The sequence below is a fragment of the Polyodon spathula genome, chromosome 7, assembly GCF_017654505.1.
Source record: "Polyodon spathula isolate WHYD16114869_AA chromosome 7, ASM1765450v1, whole genome shotgun sequence".
Classification (NCBI taxonomy): Eukaryota; Metazoa; Chordata; class Actinopteri; order Acipenseriformes; family Polyodontidae; genus Polyodon; species Polyodon spathula.
The window spans coordinates 16,055,964-16,075,967 of NC_054540.1; the positions used below are offsets into that span (position 1 = coordinate 16,055,964).

A 20,004-nucleotide genomic window follows, 5' to 3' on the forward strand; every position below is an offset into this window, starting at 1 on the left:
CCCCCCCTGCTCTGTTTCCTTTTTTTTTTTTCCCCCCCCTTCTCTTTTTGTCCCCGCCGCCCAACCCCTCCTCCACCCCCCTTTTTCCTTGGTCCTTTCCCCCTTCGTCCTTCCCCCATCCCCCACCCGCTTCCGTGCCTTTTCCTGGTGCTTGTTATGTTTCCCACTTTTGGCCTCCTCCCTTTCTTTCTCGCGACGGGGCACCCATTTTCCTGTTCGGTCCTGAACGCTCGGCACTTCCTTTTATTTTTTTTTTTCTTGTTTCCCCTTTGCCTTCTCATTTTCTCTGGCGTTGCTTTGCCGCTTACTGTCCTTGCCGGGCACCGGGGGGCCACGACGGGGCCCGCCCGGCCTGGGGCTCGGGCGGCCAGCGCGACCTTCCGCTTCCAGATCGCAGCTTTAACGAGCCGGGCCGCTGCACGTGGCCTGCGATCCGTCATTCGAACGCGCAACCCAGTGGCACCTCACCGATGTCTCTGGGCGCCGATGTCGGCCCCCGCCTTTATTCCGGTGGCACGCAAGCCCAAACGCGCCCGGGCCCGACAGCACGCATCTATTCGAACCCGGATTCTGAAGGGCCCGCGCTTTTCTTTTCTATCCTCTATAGGCAGCTATGTTGATTTTCCGGCCCGCCCGGCGGAAGCCGCGAGCCCTAGCGCTTGCCCGGATTTTCACGTCTTACCTTCTGGCCCAGCGGGGGTTGGGCTTAATGTTTTCATTTCTCGCCCAACGACTGGCTCTTCTTTTTGTTTTGTTTCCTGCTCTTCTCTTCTTTTTTTTTGGGTCGTTCTTTGCTTTTTTTCCTCAGCCGGTCACGTCTTCCTCTAGGCAATGGGGTGCTAGCGCTTCTCTACCCCCCTCCACACACGCCCCCTTGCGTATTTCCTCCGACCGCTTTACCCCCACCCTTAACCGTATGTCTGTTTTCCGCTCCCTTTCCCGTGGTGGGTCTGAGGTGGGCCCTGGTCCCAGCTCTTTGGGCAAGCCTTGTATAACCTTCCCCAACACAACAAAACCACGACCCCATTTGCCGGCCCCACCCAAGCCCACCCGATGTCAGCCCGATTATAGTTGTCCGCCATGGCATTGCGCGCCCTATGTTTAATTTCTTGGGTGACTTTTCCCACTTCACGTTGACGTATTTTTCTTTTTTTACGTTTTGACCCTTTAATAGTTCTTTCTTTCCTGTTAACCTAACGTGGTTTTTAACATAGTATTCGAATTTTTTTCCTATTTATTTTTATGAGTCACTTGTTACAATTGTTTTTTTTCCCATCTTTTTGTCAATGCTATAGTAAGGTCTCATTTGAATATGTGTTTCGTTTGGGTCTCTGATCACGCCCTTTCCAAAGATTTTCACGACGTGCAACAGTAAGATAGGTCTTCCTTTTTCTAAGCTTGCCCCTTCCCTTGTTTCTTTTTTTTTTTTTTTTTTTTGTTGTTCCCCCCCTCGCTGCAAGTTCTTCGATAGAGTGATTTATTTTGCTGGTTTCAGTTTTTTCAGTTATTATTTCTTCTGGTTTTTTTTTTTGACCTCGCCTGTTTTCAACGTCTCTGGTAACATCCTTCTCCCCCTATTTCGGATACTCTTAGGCATTTAGTTTTATTTTTATCATTCCACTTTGGTCCGGATGGATGAAATGTTGTGTGTGTTACTTTAGGGTAATATCCGCCTGAATTGATTTTGCCCATGGCCGTTGACAACAGCTGACGACTGGAGTATATGGCAGCTAGACGACAACCGTCTCTTTTTTTTTTTTCTGCCGCCGTCCGCTTTCCGTTTTTTTTTCCTTGTCGTCCGTCCGGGGGTTTGCGCGCCCTGATTGGCAGCATGTTGTCACTAGACAACCTCGTTTTTTTGCGGGAAAAAGGTATCTGACACCGTTTTTTCCTTTTTTCCCCCAGTGCGACCCCGTGGCTTTTTCAAATCTTCTGATATTTTCATATTTATGAAGTAGCACCGCTCTGACCCTGGGGGGGGGCGGTTTTGTGGGGTGGTCCTATCTCCCCCCAATGGCGGTTTAGAGCTTGCCAGGGGTCCTCAGAAACAGACCAGAGGACGCGGACGCCAAACTTCTTTTACGACGTGATGGGATTCACTGTGTGACGGGGTCGGGCCCCTAAAACTCCGCTAAGAATGCTGTGATGAAGCTGGATATCCTTGGATCTGTCTCAGGGGAGAGATTGCTTGATGTAGGGATTCTTTTCTGGGATAATGACTCGGTCTTCTAACAGTTTCCTCCCACAATACAGAGCCGTATAGGCTGCCTTGGCCGGTTGTTTCTCTGTCCTATCTCTGTTGGTTAAACTTGTCTTGACTGTTCTTCTTAATTAGATCGCTCCACTGCCCTTTTTTGTCCCCGCCCTCCTTGCGCCAGGCGAGGTTGGTCGGGACAAGAAAACCACCCCCAGTGCACATTTCTTGAGAGGTTTTTTACCCACCCCCATACGGCAACCAGTCAAAGATCAGACCCATGTCTTGTAATGCAGGAATGGTTCCCAAACTCCATGAGTCAACAGAGGCAAGCCCGGACATCCATTGAAAGGATTCTCCGTTCAGTGAAGGGTTCTTGTGAGTTTACCACTGAGAAACAGTAACACGATCTGCCCACTATTCCCGTGCGCCGAGGCCAAGGAACTATTCCCTTGATGAGCAACCGAGTGCCCTTGACAGCTACAGTGTACGACATCCGGCGTCAATAGCACATGAATTTCATATATATGTAGATGTTTATTGGGGGTGGGGCTTTGAGGTGACTGGTCGGGGGGTGTAGACTATAATTGGTAACTGGTTGGTCCGGGGTGTTGTTGTTTCGCTGTTCTGCTCTCGCGTGGATGTGTGAACGGGTGAGGTTGTAAAGTTTAAAAACTTCCATATCAAACCAATGCCAATCGACATAGCTGCCAATTACAAAAATTATACTGTGGAACAGCACTGGCTACAGCAATCTAGGATGTCTATCAAACTCAGCAATAAAACATGAGTGTTCCCAAAGTCACTTGCGAGCCACTGTAAGTGTAACACCCCAAACTTTTGGACAAACCCAGATTGATATTCAACTGAATGAGCAGAAGCGTAGGGATAAAATTCAACACAATGAGCAAGTAAGAAAAAATCGTGACGTTCTTAAAAGCTTGACTAATTCTGTTGTTTACTTTGGCAAGCAAGAACTGACATTCAGACGGCATGATGAAGGCATCAATTCCGTAAATAGGTCATTTGTGGAATTACTTTCTCCGATTTCTGACTATGACATTTAGTTATATCACTACCATTTTCAGATTGTTGCTGTACTGTTTAGTTAACCAATTTTGCTGCTTTTTTGAATTACAAATTTTCAATTTCTTTTTCAGCATTTGATGATTATGTACTTATTTAATCTACAATTATCATCAGGTGTTGGTTTTCAATCATGACAATTGTCAATAATTAACAATAAATGGGTTTCATATAAAATATGCTGACTGCCCATAACGCTCCTACAGCATGTCCCCCAATTCCCTATGCTAGTGATTAATGTAATATTTCTACAGTAAATACAGTACCGGTGTTGTTCAAACTGTAAACAACTTCTCAGTCTAACTTTTGTTTCTGTCTCTCCCTTTTGATACAGTATCTGAACTGAAGAAAAGCTGAGTTGGCACTTTATAACAGACATCTTATTCAGCATTTGTTTTATAACTAAATATTAGGCCTATTACGTGGTAATCTTTCCTAATGTATTTACTTTTTTTCTGCGAGAGGAGCTGTAGCTTTCTCAGCGAAACAAGATGTCCATTCCCTCTTCCCCTCTCCTCCTCGCACTTAATTTGCTTGTCTGTCGCTTCAAACTGAACTCCCGACCGCCGTTTAGCCAGGCTACAGTTTAAAAACCGCTAATTAAAATGATCCATAAGTAGGAAGGTATCTTTTCTTTGTTTTGTAAAAAATAGCGTTGATTACATGGTGCTTTATGCACGGTTAATTCACGGAAAGTTACATTTTTGCTTCACTATATGTGCATTATAGAGACATTATATGTGCAGTGTGTGTGTGTTTGTGCGTATATATATATATATATATTATATACACACACACACACACACCACACACACACACACACACACACACAGTGGCTTGCAAAAGTATTCCGAACCCTGACCAATTCTCTCATATTACCGAATTACAAATGGCACATTGAAATTTCGTTCTGTTTGATATTTTATTTTTTAAACACTGAAACTCAGAATCAATTATTGTAAGGTGACATTGGTTTTATGTTGGGAAATATTTTTAAGAAAAATAAAAAACTGAAATTTCTTGCTTGCATAAGTATTCAACCCCTGTGCTGTGGAAGCTCCCAGTTTGCACCGATGAAAGAAATTGCCCTAACGAGGACACAATTACCTTACCATTGGCCTCCACCTGTGAACCATTAAAGTTGCTGTCACATTTTCTGGATAAAAACCCCACTGTTGAAGGATCATTGGTAAGGCTGTGAATCTGAAGGAAAATGAAGACCAAAGAGCATTCTACAGAAGTTAGAGATAAAGTAATACAAATGCATAGATTAGGGAAAGGGTACAAAATAATATCCAAGTGTTTGGATATCCCAGTGAGCACAGTTGGATCAATAATCAGGAAGTGGAAGCTGCATCACACTACCCAGGCAATGCCAAGAAAAGGCTGTCCCTCAAAACTCAGCACTCAAACAAGGAGGAGACTTATGAGAGAAGCCACAGAAAGGCCAACAATCACTTTGAAGGAGCTACAGAGTTCAGTGGCTGGGAGTGGAGTAATGGTGCACCAGTCAACCATATCAAGAGCTCTGCAAAACACTGGCCTGTATGAGAGGGTGGCAAGAAAGAAGCCATTACTCAAAAAGTACCATCTGAAAGCATGTCTGGAGTTTGCCAGAAAGCATGAGAGTGACCCAGCTGCGATGTGGGAAAAGGTTTTGTAGTCAGACAAGACCAAGATAGAGCTTTTTGGCCAAAACTCAAAGCGATATGTGTGGCGCAAACCTAACACTGCCCATGCCTCAAGACACACCATCCCTGCAGTGAAGAATGGTGGTGGCAGCATCATGATGTGGGGATGCTTCTCATCAGCAGGGACTGGGCATCTTGTTACAACTGAAGGAAGAATGGATGGAGCAAAATACAGGAAAATACTGCAAGAGACTCTGCTTCAGTCCGCTAAAAAACTGAAGCTTGGGAGGAAATTCACCTTTCAGCAGGACAATAATCCCAAGCACAAGGCCAAAGCAACATTGGAGTGGCTCAAGAACAAAAAGGTGAATGTCCTACAGTGGCCCAGTCAAAGTCCTGATCTCAATCCCATTGAGAATCTGTGGCACTATTTGAAAATTGCGGTCCACAAGCGTCGTCCAACCAACCTGAACAACCTGGCAAATCTGCCAAGAAAAATGGGCCAAAATCACTCCGACACTGTGTGCAAAGCTGGTACATACTTACTCCAAAAGACTTAAAGCTGTTATTGCAGCAAAAGGTGGCTCTACCAAATATTAATGTGTGGGGGTTGAATACTTATGCAAGCAAGATATTTCAGTTTTTTATATTTCTTAAAAATATTTCCCAACATAAAACCAATGTCACCTTACAATAATTGATTTTGAGTTTATTTAAAAAAAAAAAAAAAAAAATTAACAGAATGAAATTTCAATGTACCATTTGTAATTCAGTAATATGAGAGAATTGGTCAGGGGTCTGAATACTTTTGCAAGGCACTGTGTGTGTGTGTGTGTGTGTGTGTGTATATATATATATATATATATAAATAATATTTTTACCTGGTGATCAAAAACAAGCTTGGGTCCAACATCAGCTGATGTATCTTCACTAAGTAATGTCCATGTGTTGGTATCAATATCATAACGATAGAAGTCGCTTTTCAGAGATTTGCTGTTCCTCACAGAGGAATCCAAATAGCGCCCTAGTGTGTAGATCTGTCTTCTTTGGGAGTCGATGCACATTTTATGGCAGGATCTGGCACTGGGACCATTCTGTGAAAACAAGGACAGTGAATACACTGAGTTTAAATGAATTGCAACACAAAATTAGCTGACTGATCCCAGAACTGTCAAGAATTTCAAAGTTTTTTTTTTTTAGAATAATAAATACAGAATTAAAAAAAAAAAGATCAACTAATCTACTATGTGGTGGTCAATAGGGATTAGCAGTTTGTTATATGTATAACAAAAAAGCATGTGGTTATAAACCACCAAAATGCTCATGGTTTTGAGTAAAAGAAACTGTAGGCAGACCACCATGTTCCATGTAGTAATCTGCATTACATAACAATGAAAGGGCATATTTGACACTGACAAAGAACAGTGTTACCATACAATTACTAGAAAAAACTTTTATTACTGTTGACCAACATTTCAGCAGTGTATGTGTACACTATGTGCAAACAGAGTATAGAACCCTACAGAACCAGATTTCATTAATTTAAATGATAATATAAAATGGTACATTTGAGACCTAGATAGACTTGATGTGCATGCTGACTTATTTTGAAATTATTTTGCTAGCTACCACTGCTTTAAGTCCAGATGTTTCTCATGGATTGAATTATAGTTATTTGTGCAAGTGTATAATCATTATGTTGTTATTGATACAGTTACTCCATCTAGAAGGTTTTGTTGATCGGCTTAATTTTTTTTTCTATTCTCTCCATTATCAAAACCCATCTAAAAACAAAAACAACCAAAACAAGTGTACACTTCGTAGTCTGATTTCTCAATCAGAATGCGACTGACTTTACCTCTTTTTCAGTATCCCTGGATATACAGAGCCAATGATTATCTTGAACGCTGTATGCCCAGAAATCGGCCAAATCTTGCGTACCATCCCAACCACCAAACAAATACACAGTTTCTGTAATAAAAATTGAAAATATTACTTATGGCAGAAAAAGCTTTGCAACAGATTACTGTATCATAATTAAGATACCAAATAATTTCAAACATGAAAAGAAATAAAAATAAAGAACTGTGCTATATTTAAGTCCAGGGGCTGCTAGCTCCCAGAAAGCAAAGGGTTACTAAGCTCGGACAAATCCCAATAAAAATACTGTTTTTAAAAAACAGTATTTGTATTCTGGATTAAACTATTGGCAAGGACAGGTTTATTACGATTATCAAAACTGGATTTTAAATATTAAATACCAAAACTTTAGAATCAATATACATTGAAAGAAATACAACTCCAAACACAAAAACACTATACCTTGCTAAAGCATGTACTGTGGTATACTACTGTACTGTTTTTGGATGGTACTACAGTTTTTTTTTTTGGTTTTTATATTGGATTGGGCCATGTGTTGTAACTAACAATTCATTCTTTAAAATGAGTTGGACCTCCAACTTCTCAGCAAAAAAAAACCAGACTATACTAAACTTAAAAAAAGGGTAAAATTATTTTAAAAATAATTACACAATATGGAAAGCCAAATCCTGCAAAAACACTATATAATCTAGGCTTTTAAAACATTTACTAAAATGCAGATACACTGCCAGACTATTGAAGGTTGTGCTTGCAATGCACTAGAGGCAGATCAAGTGATGCATGCTTGGGCATATACTTTGGGCTTAGAGTAGCATTACCAAGAAAACAGTAACACTGATGATAACACTTAAATACTAATACTGTCTGCAACTTCCAAACATCAGTTCCGCATTATTAATCAATGGTGTAAACTTAATTTTTATATACACAAGAAGTATATAAAAAAATTACTGAGGAATACTAATACTTAATGAAATTGGGTCTCTTGACATGTTTGATGATCTCTCCGCATATAGTGCCAGAGCTGCTGGTGTCCCAATTTTTTTTTTGTTTTGTTTTTTAAGCTGCAGTAAGGGAACACAGTTTTGCAAACAGAGGACTGATGTGATCGGCAATAGAAACCGGAAGATTTTACTCAACGATAAACTTTATAAAAAGTGTCTCTGCCTGGCTTTATCACTAAAGTATCTTTGTCACTGAATACAAGTTGCACATATACTTTGCAACTGATCTTGCTTATTGCTTGGGTTTCCTTGCAAGTTGCACGGTCATGACAGCTACCATGTTTTACAGAAAAGCCTGTCTGGCAGTATTTATTGTAAATGTGAGTATTAGTATTACTCAGACACACCATATTTCTGGCAAGCCAAACTGGATCTTAAGTTTTAGATGGAGAGTTTGATTTCTGCTTTCAATTTTATTAACTGATAAAGTAGGCAATGTGCAAGATGACATTTGCGCGGCAGTACTAAGAGCTTTAGGGAGCCAGTTAGAATGCTATAATATTAGACTAATTACTAATTATTAATACTTAGATTTATAAAATTATTAAAGAAAATTAACAGGAAATTATACACTTGGGATAAAAAAGAACTGTTCTTCGCTGTTTATTTTTAGCTTAATACCCCTTTGGTGTAGCGCTGTAGCACAGCCTCCAATAGAGTAGCTGCTACAGTCAGATCGTAGCTGTTGGCATCTCTAATGAGGAAGAATTTGAAACTTACCTTCTAAAATGCCATGCACAATATAAAAGTTTTCAAATTCTGTGTTTTCATAGAATATATAGGCTTTACAATGTACCATTTTTAGGTATGTTTCCCTGCCAGTAATAAAATCAATACGGAAGGGAGGGCATTTTCTTTTAGAGCCCTTAAACTATGCTCCACCTCCATGTGTTAGGGAAGCTGGGTCTGTGGGTCTTTAAGTCTAAATTTAAAACACAATTTTATAATGGCATTTTTATCTCAGTGGTTTTAATGCAACATAATTGCTAGCTTTTAATGATTATTTTTTAGTATTATTTGTATATTTTGTATTTTTATGTATTTATGTACAATGCCTTGTGATACTTCGGTATGAAAGGTGCTATAAAATAAATAAAACGTGAAATGACAAAGGAGGATATTTTCAGAAATTCCTCGTAACAGTACTTTATTAAAATATAATTACATTCCTCTTTAAGAACAGTCAGTATTCTAGTAGAGTGAAATTTTGTATTTCAGACTAATAATTGTATAGCTAAAATCTGTAAAACGGTTGAATGACACAAATCCAGGTCAATGATAACTTGGTCATTATTTCCCAATAATATCCAATTATTGCTCACAGGGAATACATTTCAGCACCAGACTTCCTGTTAGGGGCTAAAAGGATAAAATGGCAGATATGGTGCATTTAGATATAACAGCTACCACCTCCTCGAGTGGCTGGTTTCTCAATTAAGCTGTCAGCTGGTGCTGCTGCAATAAGTGCATTTCCACAAAAGAGCCCTGATTATGACTGATGCATCTGACCTGAAAATTAAGGGATTAGCAAAACACAGACTCCTAATCTTTGCTCACAAATTCATTCAAAATGCTCTACGGCAAGGGCTTCTGTTAATACTTAAAGGCAATTTAACATACAATTCCTTATTATAAATTACCAAATTCCAGTTCATTTTATCTGGAGTTCATCCAATACACAGAACATTATGAAATAAAAGACACAATGTTTAATAGCAGTACCCAAGTACAATGTTACCTTTCGTGACTTACAATAAGTGATTACTGAATATACAGTGTCTCTTTTCATGTGTGTCCAAGCAGAAGAGATGTCCCTTCACACAGTTGGTATCAATCAAGAACAAAAACTACTCTATATACTCTTTTCCCAACCTGAAGTTTTACCCCAGGTACATCATGAAAACACATTGCAACTCTTGACAGATTTTTTTTTTCCCCACTACAACTTAATTGACATGAAAAGGTTAGCATTATGCAGGACAAACAAAACATGTAAAAGGGAACAGTGTTTTGTTTCAAATAAGGTTATTGCAGTTCATTAAGTCTAATTACCCTTCCTCTCCGGCACAGAGCTCTTAGTGTTTCAGCTCAAGAGTGGGTCTCTGTGATGTATAAATTCTCACAGCTTACAAAATCCACATAACAACAACAGCCTTATTGACAGCTATACACAATGCAAGATCTGGCATACAATTTACATCCTTTTGGGGTATTGCCAAAAGGGTGATGCCCACATACAGAGATTAATGTTCCCAGTCTGGGCCCAAAACCAATCCTAAAAGATTAACTGAATATTTCACACATCTTCCAATTTGCCATGACATGCTACTTTTGCAGTCCTGGCAAGACCATAAGTACATAAAATCTGTTTGAAAACAATTGAAAATCATCATAATAAAAACAAAATATCACATGACAAATCAACAATCTGATCAACCCCTATTTAACTTTCTGCAGAGTGATTTAACTGGAATAAAACTAAACAATCATTACTGAAACTGCCTTACATCAAAGGCCAGTCCATACCTGTCTGGACATCTATCACCATCTGATGTCCTCCCCTCATTCCTGGCCTGCTATCATCTCCCTCACCTTGAATGAAAAAAAAATAAAAAAATGTACAGCACAGCAATACATTAAATATATGCCTGTGCTCCATTTCATCAAACAGGCTATAGTCTACTAATTCAAGAACACATTTCACATCAAACCCTACAACAGCAAAAACTGGTAACTAAATAAAGGATAATGTGATTAACAGTTAAGGCAATCATAAAATTATAGTCCCAGACATCAACAGGCAGAGAATACCTTGGCAGATAAATATTTACTGTATAACATAGACCCTGGTCTGGTTTCAGCAACTAAAGTTACTTAGAAAAGCAGCTACACATGGGCCCATGACAACTAAAGTAGAAACCGTCTAAGGCTGTAATTAAGGCCATGGTGAATATTATAATTCTACTGGTTAGAACAATTATCAGACAAAGTTCACCCATTACAAATGATATACTGGTAACCTGTAAAGGACTACGAAGAAATATACAATATAAAATGTACTGTTATTTTACCTTTGGTACTTTTAGGGATAATCTGACTCCATCTAGGTTTATATTCTTGCTGGCTGATGTACTGGTTAAATAAACCTTCTAAAAAAAAAAGACAGACAGAGAACAATGTTTTATTTTTTTTTTAAGTCACAAACATTTACATTCTATTTTTACACACACACACACACACACACACACACACACACATATTGATTGATAATGGGCTTCTTGACAACACAAATGGCTATTTGTGAAAGTCAACAAAACAAATGGAATACATACACTGCAAACTTTAAATATACCTTTCTGAATTTACATTTTCTAATGCTGTATACAATGAAGCCATAGATCTACAGAGTAATAGTTCCATAATCCAGTTACCATTCACAGCCTTGTCTATTAGTCCCTCACAAGCATCAAAATCTCCCTTCAGGACCAGTTTATTGTGAAGGTCAGTCAGCATTGGGTGTTCGAGGGAGATCTTTGTCTTCTTCTGCAGAGACTCAAATGCCTCAGTGTAGTTGTGCTGGCGGAAGTGCTTCAGACACAGCCGAATGGCTTCCTGTTCACGGTACTACTAGAACACAAGGAAAGCCCATGAGGTCTCATGTAGCTTCACTTTAGAAGAATAGCATTTAACCTAAGCTTGGAAAATAAAGATGTTTATGTCCATGTATGTGTTTTGATATGCTCAATAACGCTAAGTAAGCTCTTTACTGAATGAACCTTAATTCTTACAGCACCAAGTAACAAAAAAATACTATCCAGGATAACTAACAAGGTTTAGATTCTTGCAGTGAAAAACAAAAAAAGGCTGTTATACATATTAGTATATTAGATTGATTCCTATAGAGGTCTACAGCTTTGAGTGGCATCATGTGCATGTACAGTTATATTATGTGCATCAGTTTTGACTATCCCCTTTTAGTTTATTGTTTAGTTGTGTTTTAGATAGGAAGAAAAAAAGAAGAGTTTTGTGTTGGCAAAGAGAAAGTTGAAACAAAAACTGCTCTTATACAACTAAACTTGAAAGTTAAAGCATAAAATCAAAAGTGGCTCCTATACAACTAAAACGAGCAATAAGACTTATCAATTTCAGTTTATGTTTACTCATTAAAGCTGACTGCTTGCGTGTTTAGTGCCAGTCAATACAACCCACACTTATTTTTCAATGTTGCTACAGTGCAACTGGATTTTTCTTAAAATCTTTAACCTAGAAATTACTTTGTGTCATTACTGCAAGTTCTCTTAATAGCTACATATGTTATATAAAAAAAATAAAAATAAAAAAAAGGGCTCACACAAACACAATACCAGTAATTCTGGATGAAGTTCTGTTCAGAAACTGTATTTAAACTATGCAGGGCTAAGAACAAGCAGGACATTATTTTGTAAAACACCCACAGACTACTGCTGTTTTTTTTCACATGTTTACACAACTAACATATTTGAAAGAACAATCCCACATTGTAATAATTTGCAAGTAAAACAAATTTTCAAAATCCTATGTTAGAATGTTATATATGGGGGGTGGGGTGGGGATATAATTCTGATTACCCAAGATAGCACTGAAACACGGCCCTACCTTGCTGTACCAGTTAAGGCATGGCTGCACCACATCAGGTTCATCAATCCCATGCAGTTCAACATACCAGATACTGAAGTTGAAACTGGGCCCCCAGGACATCAGTGGAACTGTTATGAAAAGTTTCATTTAGTGAGTGTCTCTGAAAAGTTTAAGTTAGGAATGGGTGGGAGGAGGAGGAGGGCAATGTACACTTTTTGACAAACACAGCAGCATTTTTATACGTCTTAAAATATGAACATGCCATCCTGAAAGTACTATAGCCACCAAATGTCTTTGTGACAGATTATTATGATCCTCCTGTGAGCCATAGAGAGAAAGAGATTACTACAAAATTTTAAACCGGTGCTCAATTTACACAAAACCTATGTCTATTTGTACAATAAACTAAGATACAGTAAACTAGTCACACGTGTCTATTTTCACTTCCACTATGGCGAGTAATTACATTTGAAAAATCTACGGTTTTTCTTTGGCTGTAAACATACAGAGTGTGTTGTGTATACTTGCTGTATTTGATGATTATTTTGGACAACCCCTAGCTTGATCTGCCATTAAAAAAAATCAGGAATGATTCTTATTTTTGTTATCAATTTATCATTAAAATAATATGCTGAGATTAGGTTTTAAATGCAATAATACACCAACACAAATTTAACATTTAACATGACTAAAAAAAAGACTGATTTATCAATTGTTCTTGTATTAAAATCCTTAATATGAAAATGTAATGGTAAACTTACTATTTCTAAAGGGATGACAAATAGTATTGGTGAAATAAAGTATCACATAAAAATCTTAACTGTGAATCACCTGGAAACCATAGTCCCATGCCCACATTATGACAGTCATTAAGCATCGATTCAAAGTGATGCTATGCTATATTTTTCATTATACTGAAGTCGATAACAAAAATGGTTTAAATAATAATTTTTATGAGAATAAGAAAATGTAAATTTAATTCCTTACTTATCTTAATGAATCTTACCTATCTTAATGAATCGACATGGGAACATCTGTTCATCAATTTTATGTTTCAAAGTGAATGTTTCTTTGTTGTAATCATTTTTAAGGCCACTACAAATAAAACAAATACAGAAGAAAGTAAACCACAATATACACAGTACATTTACAAACCTTTAATATGAAATAGCAAACAGCATGAAATCCCTCCTTTGGCTCTATTATAAAAAGGTCAAAACCAAATGTAACTAATTTGTTGCAACAACTTAATATTGTTTTACTTGACGAAAAGAGTAAATATATCCCTGGTGACACAGTGAAAGAGGAATTGCACCTGTAATACCATGGCTTGAAAACATGAAGTAAATAAAAAATGTGCAAAACTGAGCAGTGATTTATAAAGTATGTGGTTTTTTTTGTTGTTTTTTTTATTCGAAAACTATTAGTCACATTCCAAGCGAATGACAGAAAATAATGAAATTGACTTGAAGAAATTAATTTCACTGACCTACAGTAAACTGTGACAAATCTAAATACTGCCACCATTTAAATACTACTCAGGCACCAATAAAGATGTGGTTTAATGAAAATCACTTGATTTTTTCTTAAATGATTCAGTCAATGAAGGATATAAATCCTCCACTGGTTAGATCCAGGCTGGTGGTGGACGTTATATCATTAATAGGATATGCTATGAAAACAAAGGCTCTCACAAAATGTTTAATTTCTACTGGATGGTAAACTGAAATTGAACTACCAAAAAATATAGCTGTGTGGATTTAATTTCATTAAGTGTGGTGTGTTTAATATCTAGACATGGAAAAATCACAGAACTGGAAATATGGTCTACTAGAAAGATTTAAAATATTTAAAACAATAAGAATTTATAAAGTACTCCAACTTACCTGGATAATAGTTCCGTCATATTTTCCTCACTCATCCCTCCAAAAACCTTAAACTTTTTCAGGTTGCATACGTGAGTTTTCTCATACTTTCCAAAAGTAATACTCTGAACAATGGCAGGCTTTTCCATTTTTAAAATCAAGTACTAAAACACAGTTAGAAGAAGAGATAGACAGTAACAGACTTCATCACTTATGAAGCACTAAGGTTGCTGCTGACGTACACACCTCACAGACTGTATATGGTTGATTAATTAAAATCACAATCATGCATCAGTTTATATAATACAGATGTAGAGTGGCTTGCGAAAGTATTGACCCCCCCCCCGGCATTTTTCCTGTTTTGTTGCCTTACAACCTGGAATTCAAATGGATTTTTATTTGGATTTCATGTAATGGACATACACAAAATAGTCCAAATTGGTGAAGTGAAATGAAAAAAATAACTTGTTTAAAAAAATTCTAAAAAATAAATAACGGAAAAGTGGTGCGTGCATATGTATTCACCCCCTTTGCTATTAAGCCTCTAAATAAGATCTGGTGCAACCAATTACCTTCAGAAGTCACATAATTAGTTAAATAAAGTCCACCTGTGTGCAATCTAAGTGTCACATGATCTGTCACATGATCTCAGTATATATACACCTGCTCTGAAAGGCCCCAGAGTCTGCAACACCACTAAGCAAGGGGCACCACCAAGCAAGCAGCACCATGAAGACCAAGGAGCTCTCCAAACAGGTCAGGGACAAAGTTGTGGAGAAGTACAGATCAGGGTTGGGTTATAAAAAAATATCCGAAACTTTGAACATCCCACGGAGCACCATTAAAGCCATTATTAAAAAATGGAAAGAATATGACACCAGAACAAACCTGGCAAGAGAGGGCCGCCCACCAAAACTCACGGACCAGGCAAGGAGGGCATTAATCAGAGAGGCAACAAAGAGACCAAAGATAACCCTGAAGGAGCTGCAAAGCTCGACAGCGGAGAATGGAGTATCTCTCCATAGGACCACTTTAAGCCGTACACTCCACAGAGCTGGGCTTTACGGAAGAGTGGCCAGAAAAAAGCCATTGCTTAAAGAAAAAAATAAGCAAACACGTTTGGTGTTCGCCAAAAGGCATGTGGAAGACTCCCCAAACATATGGAAGGTGGTACTCTGGTCAGATGAGACTAGAATTGAGCTTTTTGGCCATCAAGGAAAACGCTATGTCTGGCGCAAACCCAACACCTCATCACCCCGAGAACACCATCCCCACAGTGAAGCATGATGGTGGCAGCATCATGCCTTGGGGATGTTTTTCATCGGCAGGGACTGGGAAACTGGTCAGAATTGAAGGAATGAGGGACGGCGCTAAATACAGGGAAATTCTTGAGGGAAACCTGTTTCAGTCTTCCAGAGATTTGAGACTGGGGCGGAGGTTCACCTTCCAGCAGGACAATGACCCTAAGCATACTGCTAAAGCAACACTTGAGTGGTTTAAGGTGAAACATTTAAATGTCTTGGAATGGCCTAGTCAAAGCCCAGAACTCAATCCAATTGAGAATCTGTGGTATGACTTAAAGATTGCTGTACACCAGTGGAACCCATCCAACTTTAAGGAGCTGGAGCAGTTTTGCCTTGAAGAATGGGCAAAAATCCCAGTGGCTAGATGTGCCAAGCTTATAGATACATACCCCAAGAGAATTACAGCTGTAATTGCTGCAAAAGGTGGCTCTACAAAGTATTGACTTTGGGGGGGTGATTAGTTATGCATGCTCAAGTTTTCTGTTTTTTTGTTTCATTTCTTGTTTGTTTCACAATAAAAAATATTTTGCTTCTTCAAAGTGGTATGCATGTTGTGTAAATCAAATGATACAAACCCCCAAAAAATCAATTTTAATTCCTGGTTGTAAGGCAACAAAAAAGGAAAAATGCCAAGGGGGGAACAATACTTTCGCAAGCCACTGTACGCTTGTACTGTTATGTATACAGTGGGATAATGTACTTCAGTCTATGTAATGTTCTACCCATTAAATGTGACTAAAAGTTCCACGATTAGTATTTATAGCTCAACCTATCAGGTATCACTACCGTGAAAAAGTAGGTCACCAATCCCATAGTATCTTTCACAACATTCATATTGTAATCAAATTGAAAGACAGTCAGATATTTAGTATGCATAATCCAGAAACCCCAAACCTCACATGACTAAATACATATCAGTCACATTGATTCACAATAAAATAAGAAGTCTGAACTTAGATGCATTTTAATTTTACATCAGATGTATTTAGTTTTAAAAAAACTTTTCTGGAATGATTCTGCTATTTTTCCCCAAGGGGATCTAAAAATAAAAAAGGAAAATCCAGACATGTCTTATCCTGCTTTGTTTCTGGTTAGCTCTTGGGCATTGCATTTTTTTAAATTATATTTTTAGGACAAAGCGTCAATAAACAACTGAGCAACTTTACTGTGTAAATATATTCCGTTTATACGTTTGCAGTATCTCAGAGAACAGTACCACCATCGAGATAAATTTCAGACAAAGAGTATAACTTTCTGGCACCCTTCACATCAATGTTTTATTTATTAATTTCTTTCTTTATTTATTTATTTAACAGGTGCATTGTATAATCAAGTTAAATACTAAAGCTTTTCAATAGTGCTAAACCTGTATTTAAATTAAGCTGATACTGGAGACTTTAAAATTCTGCATTTTGTCTTGCTGACAGTATAAAAACAGCTTGTACAAGAAATGTGCTGCTAATTCTGACAGCAACACCCTCTACTGTACAATCAACTTCCACTTTCAATTTCCTTTAGTTTAAACCACGAGACTGACTTTGGAACACCACAAAGAGCTGAGGTTTGAAACGAAAGTAATTTTTTTGACATTTAACCTTTTTTAAGCCCTCTAATTTTACAAACCAGAGATTTACCAGACAGAAACATTCAGAAAGGGAAGCAAGTGAGTAGGCTTTCATCATCTCTTTAACTACACATATGACAAAACACTCTTTGGGCAATGGAGAGTTGGAGTATTATACAGTATAAAAAAGACATTGACAAATGAGACTACACACTTTTAAAACTGCTTGGTGTTTCAGGTTCCTTAAAAATGGACCAGCTTAATTGACTACAAATGCCCTTCTCATTTTAGCAACATATTTTACATTTAGGCTAAAGAAAAAAACCAAATAAAAAAAACCAGATGTCTTAAAATAAATTTAAGGCGGCATGCTTTACTTGTGGAGGGTAGTTGCTTTCAGAAGACCACCGGGAAGACTGGTCATTAGGTTTATCCGCCAGAATGTTCCTAAAATACAATTTTAGAAAATACTGCATTAAATGATGACAAAGCAAACATTAGCTTCAACAATTAATCGCAGTTAAGTCAACGTACAGTATCCAAGTCATTTCATGAAAATGTAATATTTATTACAAGATGGCCAGCAGCACATTTAGATACAGAATTATACAGGGTTTATATATAACCCTAAAAATATGAAGCCACCCCCTTAAGTGGTTTCTGAGATATAAATCTATGACACTGTGGCAGCAGTTTTATACAATAACAGGCACGAAAGAGATCATTTTTTTTACATAATACCCACGTTGAACTTGAAGAACCCAAAATTACAGCTATGTACTGATTATTAAGCTAGTATTTTGAAGTATTAGTGCTTTATCACCCAGAAAGTAGAAAGTCAGAACCTCAACATGGTGGCTATCTGGGTCACGGGTCAAAGTACAGGATACAGATTTTTTTTTTTCCAGGAGTTACACTGAAAATATGAAGTTGCTAAGCATGCTTATTTACTTTGTAGTAATTACTGAACCAGGCCATTTCACCCACATCATACTCTGCTTGTTATTGTATACACACTAGAGTTCTGTACTACTCTGTCACTGAGTTGCTGCTGAGGAACTGCGGGAAACAAAACGGTGCAAATAGCAATTATTTCTTTTTTATTATTATTTCTGAATGTATAATGATGATTCAAGACATTCATTTTAGTCAGTGCACTTGAACTGGACATGGTAAAGTTAAAGCTAAATCACCATGCAGATTATCGAGAGGCAGCCTGTAGCTGTTTTGTTTGGCAGCTATTATAAATTTTACACCATGAGAATTGCAGTTTCTACGAACATGTAAGTGTGAATGTACAGGATACCCTTAATTGCAGATTTCCAAAGTGGGATTACCCTTAACTGCAGGGTAATCCCACCTTGGAAATTACAGATTTTACCTTCTGTGTGCATGTTACACCCAAAGGCTAGGAATACAAAACAGATCGGTAAACTCAGGAAAATCTCCCCTTTAATTGTTCTGACATAGAACTAGCACATGAAATAGACAACATGGGGTTACTTTTAAAAAACGTGCATCTTCTTCTAAACCACCACACACAGAGTGATAATACTTTGAATCCTGTAAACTGGGAATTATGTTATAGGGCTGCCTTACTGTTGACTGTCCTATGAAAAGTGAATTACTATGTGAACAAACACTGCTTTCCGGAAAATAAAATACTTGATGTTTTATTCAAGTTTGAGGTGTTCAGATAAGTATGTATATTTAAGAATAGTTTAATAAATGCTGTCAGTATGTACCGCACCAAGACTAAACAATAGTAATCAATAATTCCAATGTGTCCTGTCCTAGCACCAGTACAGTCGGCTGACCAGATCTCAGGCCGTCGCAAGAGAGAGAATACACTGGAATTGGTAAAGTCGCTGATGAGGCTATCAACATTGTACAGTCGCTTGTCTTAGGAAGAGCTTATACATTGGGTAAAAATACGCAACATTTTACAACCCGGGCCTATCAAATTTCAGTAGGATATTTACGTTTACCCAGCGAGTTCTACTGCTATTTTCTTTCTACTAGTGTACATATGCGCTGGTCAATCACAACATCGTTAAGTGGAAAATGTGATTTATTATAATATTTTAACTTTGCTTTTGTTTATTTGTTCCAAAATAGAAATATTTCTGCACAGAAAAAAATATTAACGTAAATGCGGGACTTCGTTCAGGTACAGGCCATGTATGCATGCATTTAGCAACAAAAAAATGACATAACGCCAAGACACATCTACGTATAAGCAATACAGGAATTCCTAAAATAAAATTATGACGCGTTACTCACTCTGGTAGGTACGTAGAGGAGTAAGAGCTCCATTTAAACACACTGTAGGAAAGGACTCTGTTCTCTGGAACAGCCGCCATCTTGTTGAGAACGAATCCTGCAGTGGGATGCCACGGCCGGGTTAACAGCTCTTAAAGAAACAGTACCACTATTAATGACAAAACAAAGTGTTTGTTGTGACTGATCAAGTAGTGAAGTAGGTCGTGCAGGTAGTACCATACTCTCCTTAGTAGACTTTGAAAATGCATATAAGTAATTATCACTTGCGAGCGGGATCCTGCAAATTACCAGACGTGTTTTGTATTTAAGAAGGAAGCAACACATGATGCACTGGATTGCGATTTACACACTTTTATAACAGACTACAGTACTTAAATCAGTACATAACGTGTTGTAGGGTCGAATTTTCAGTCGTGACTGTATTAATTATATTTTTTCCTTGTTCACAGAGAGTCACCATAGGCATAATAATGAAGTATTGAGATCAGATGTTGGCAACCTTGTGTTCGCTAGTCATTAAATAATGCCTGCACAGTTTCTATTTCGGTGTTCTATGGGAAGGTCACATTCTAAAA

General features: G+C 37.9%; 1 protein-coding gene across 1 annotated transcript in view; it reads right to left on the bottom strand.

Moving 5' to 3' along the window:
- Positions 1-19,530, bottom strand: part of LOC121318243 (muskelin-like) — a 36,895-nt gene extending 17,365 nt beyond the window's left edge. The window contains exons 1-10 of the mRNA XM_041254701.1: positions 19,430-19,530; positions 17,524-17,593; positions 14,300-14,442; positions 13,420-13,508; positions 12,432-12,541; positions 11,228-11,420; positions 10,868-10,945; positions 10,323-10,388; positions 6,770-6,882; positions 5,793-6,005 (exon numbers count right to left, since the gene is read on the bottom strand). Coding sequence (XP_041110635.1) covers positions 5,793-6,005; positions 6,770-6,882; positions 10,323-10,388; positions 10,868-10,945; positions 11,228-11,420; positions 12,432-12,541; positions 13,420-13,508; positions 14,300-14,442; positions 17,524-17,593; positions 19,430-19,509 — 1,155 coding nt within the window. The 5' untranslated portion in view covers positions 19,510-19,530. The remainder of the gene's footprint in view (positions 1-5,792; positions 6,006-6,769; positions 6,883-10,322; positions 10,389-10,867; positions 10,946-11,227; positions 11,421-12,431; positions 12,542-13,419; positions 13,509-14,299; positions 14,443-17,523; positions 17,594-19,429) is intronic.
- Positions 19,531-20,004: the final 474 nt, after the last annotated feature.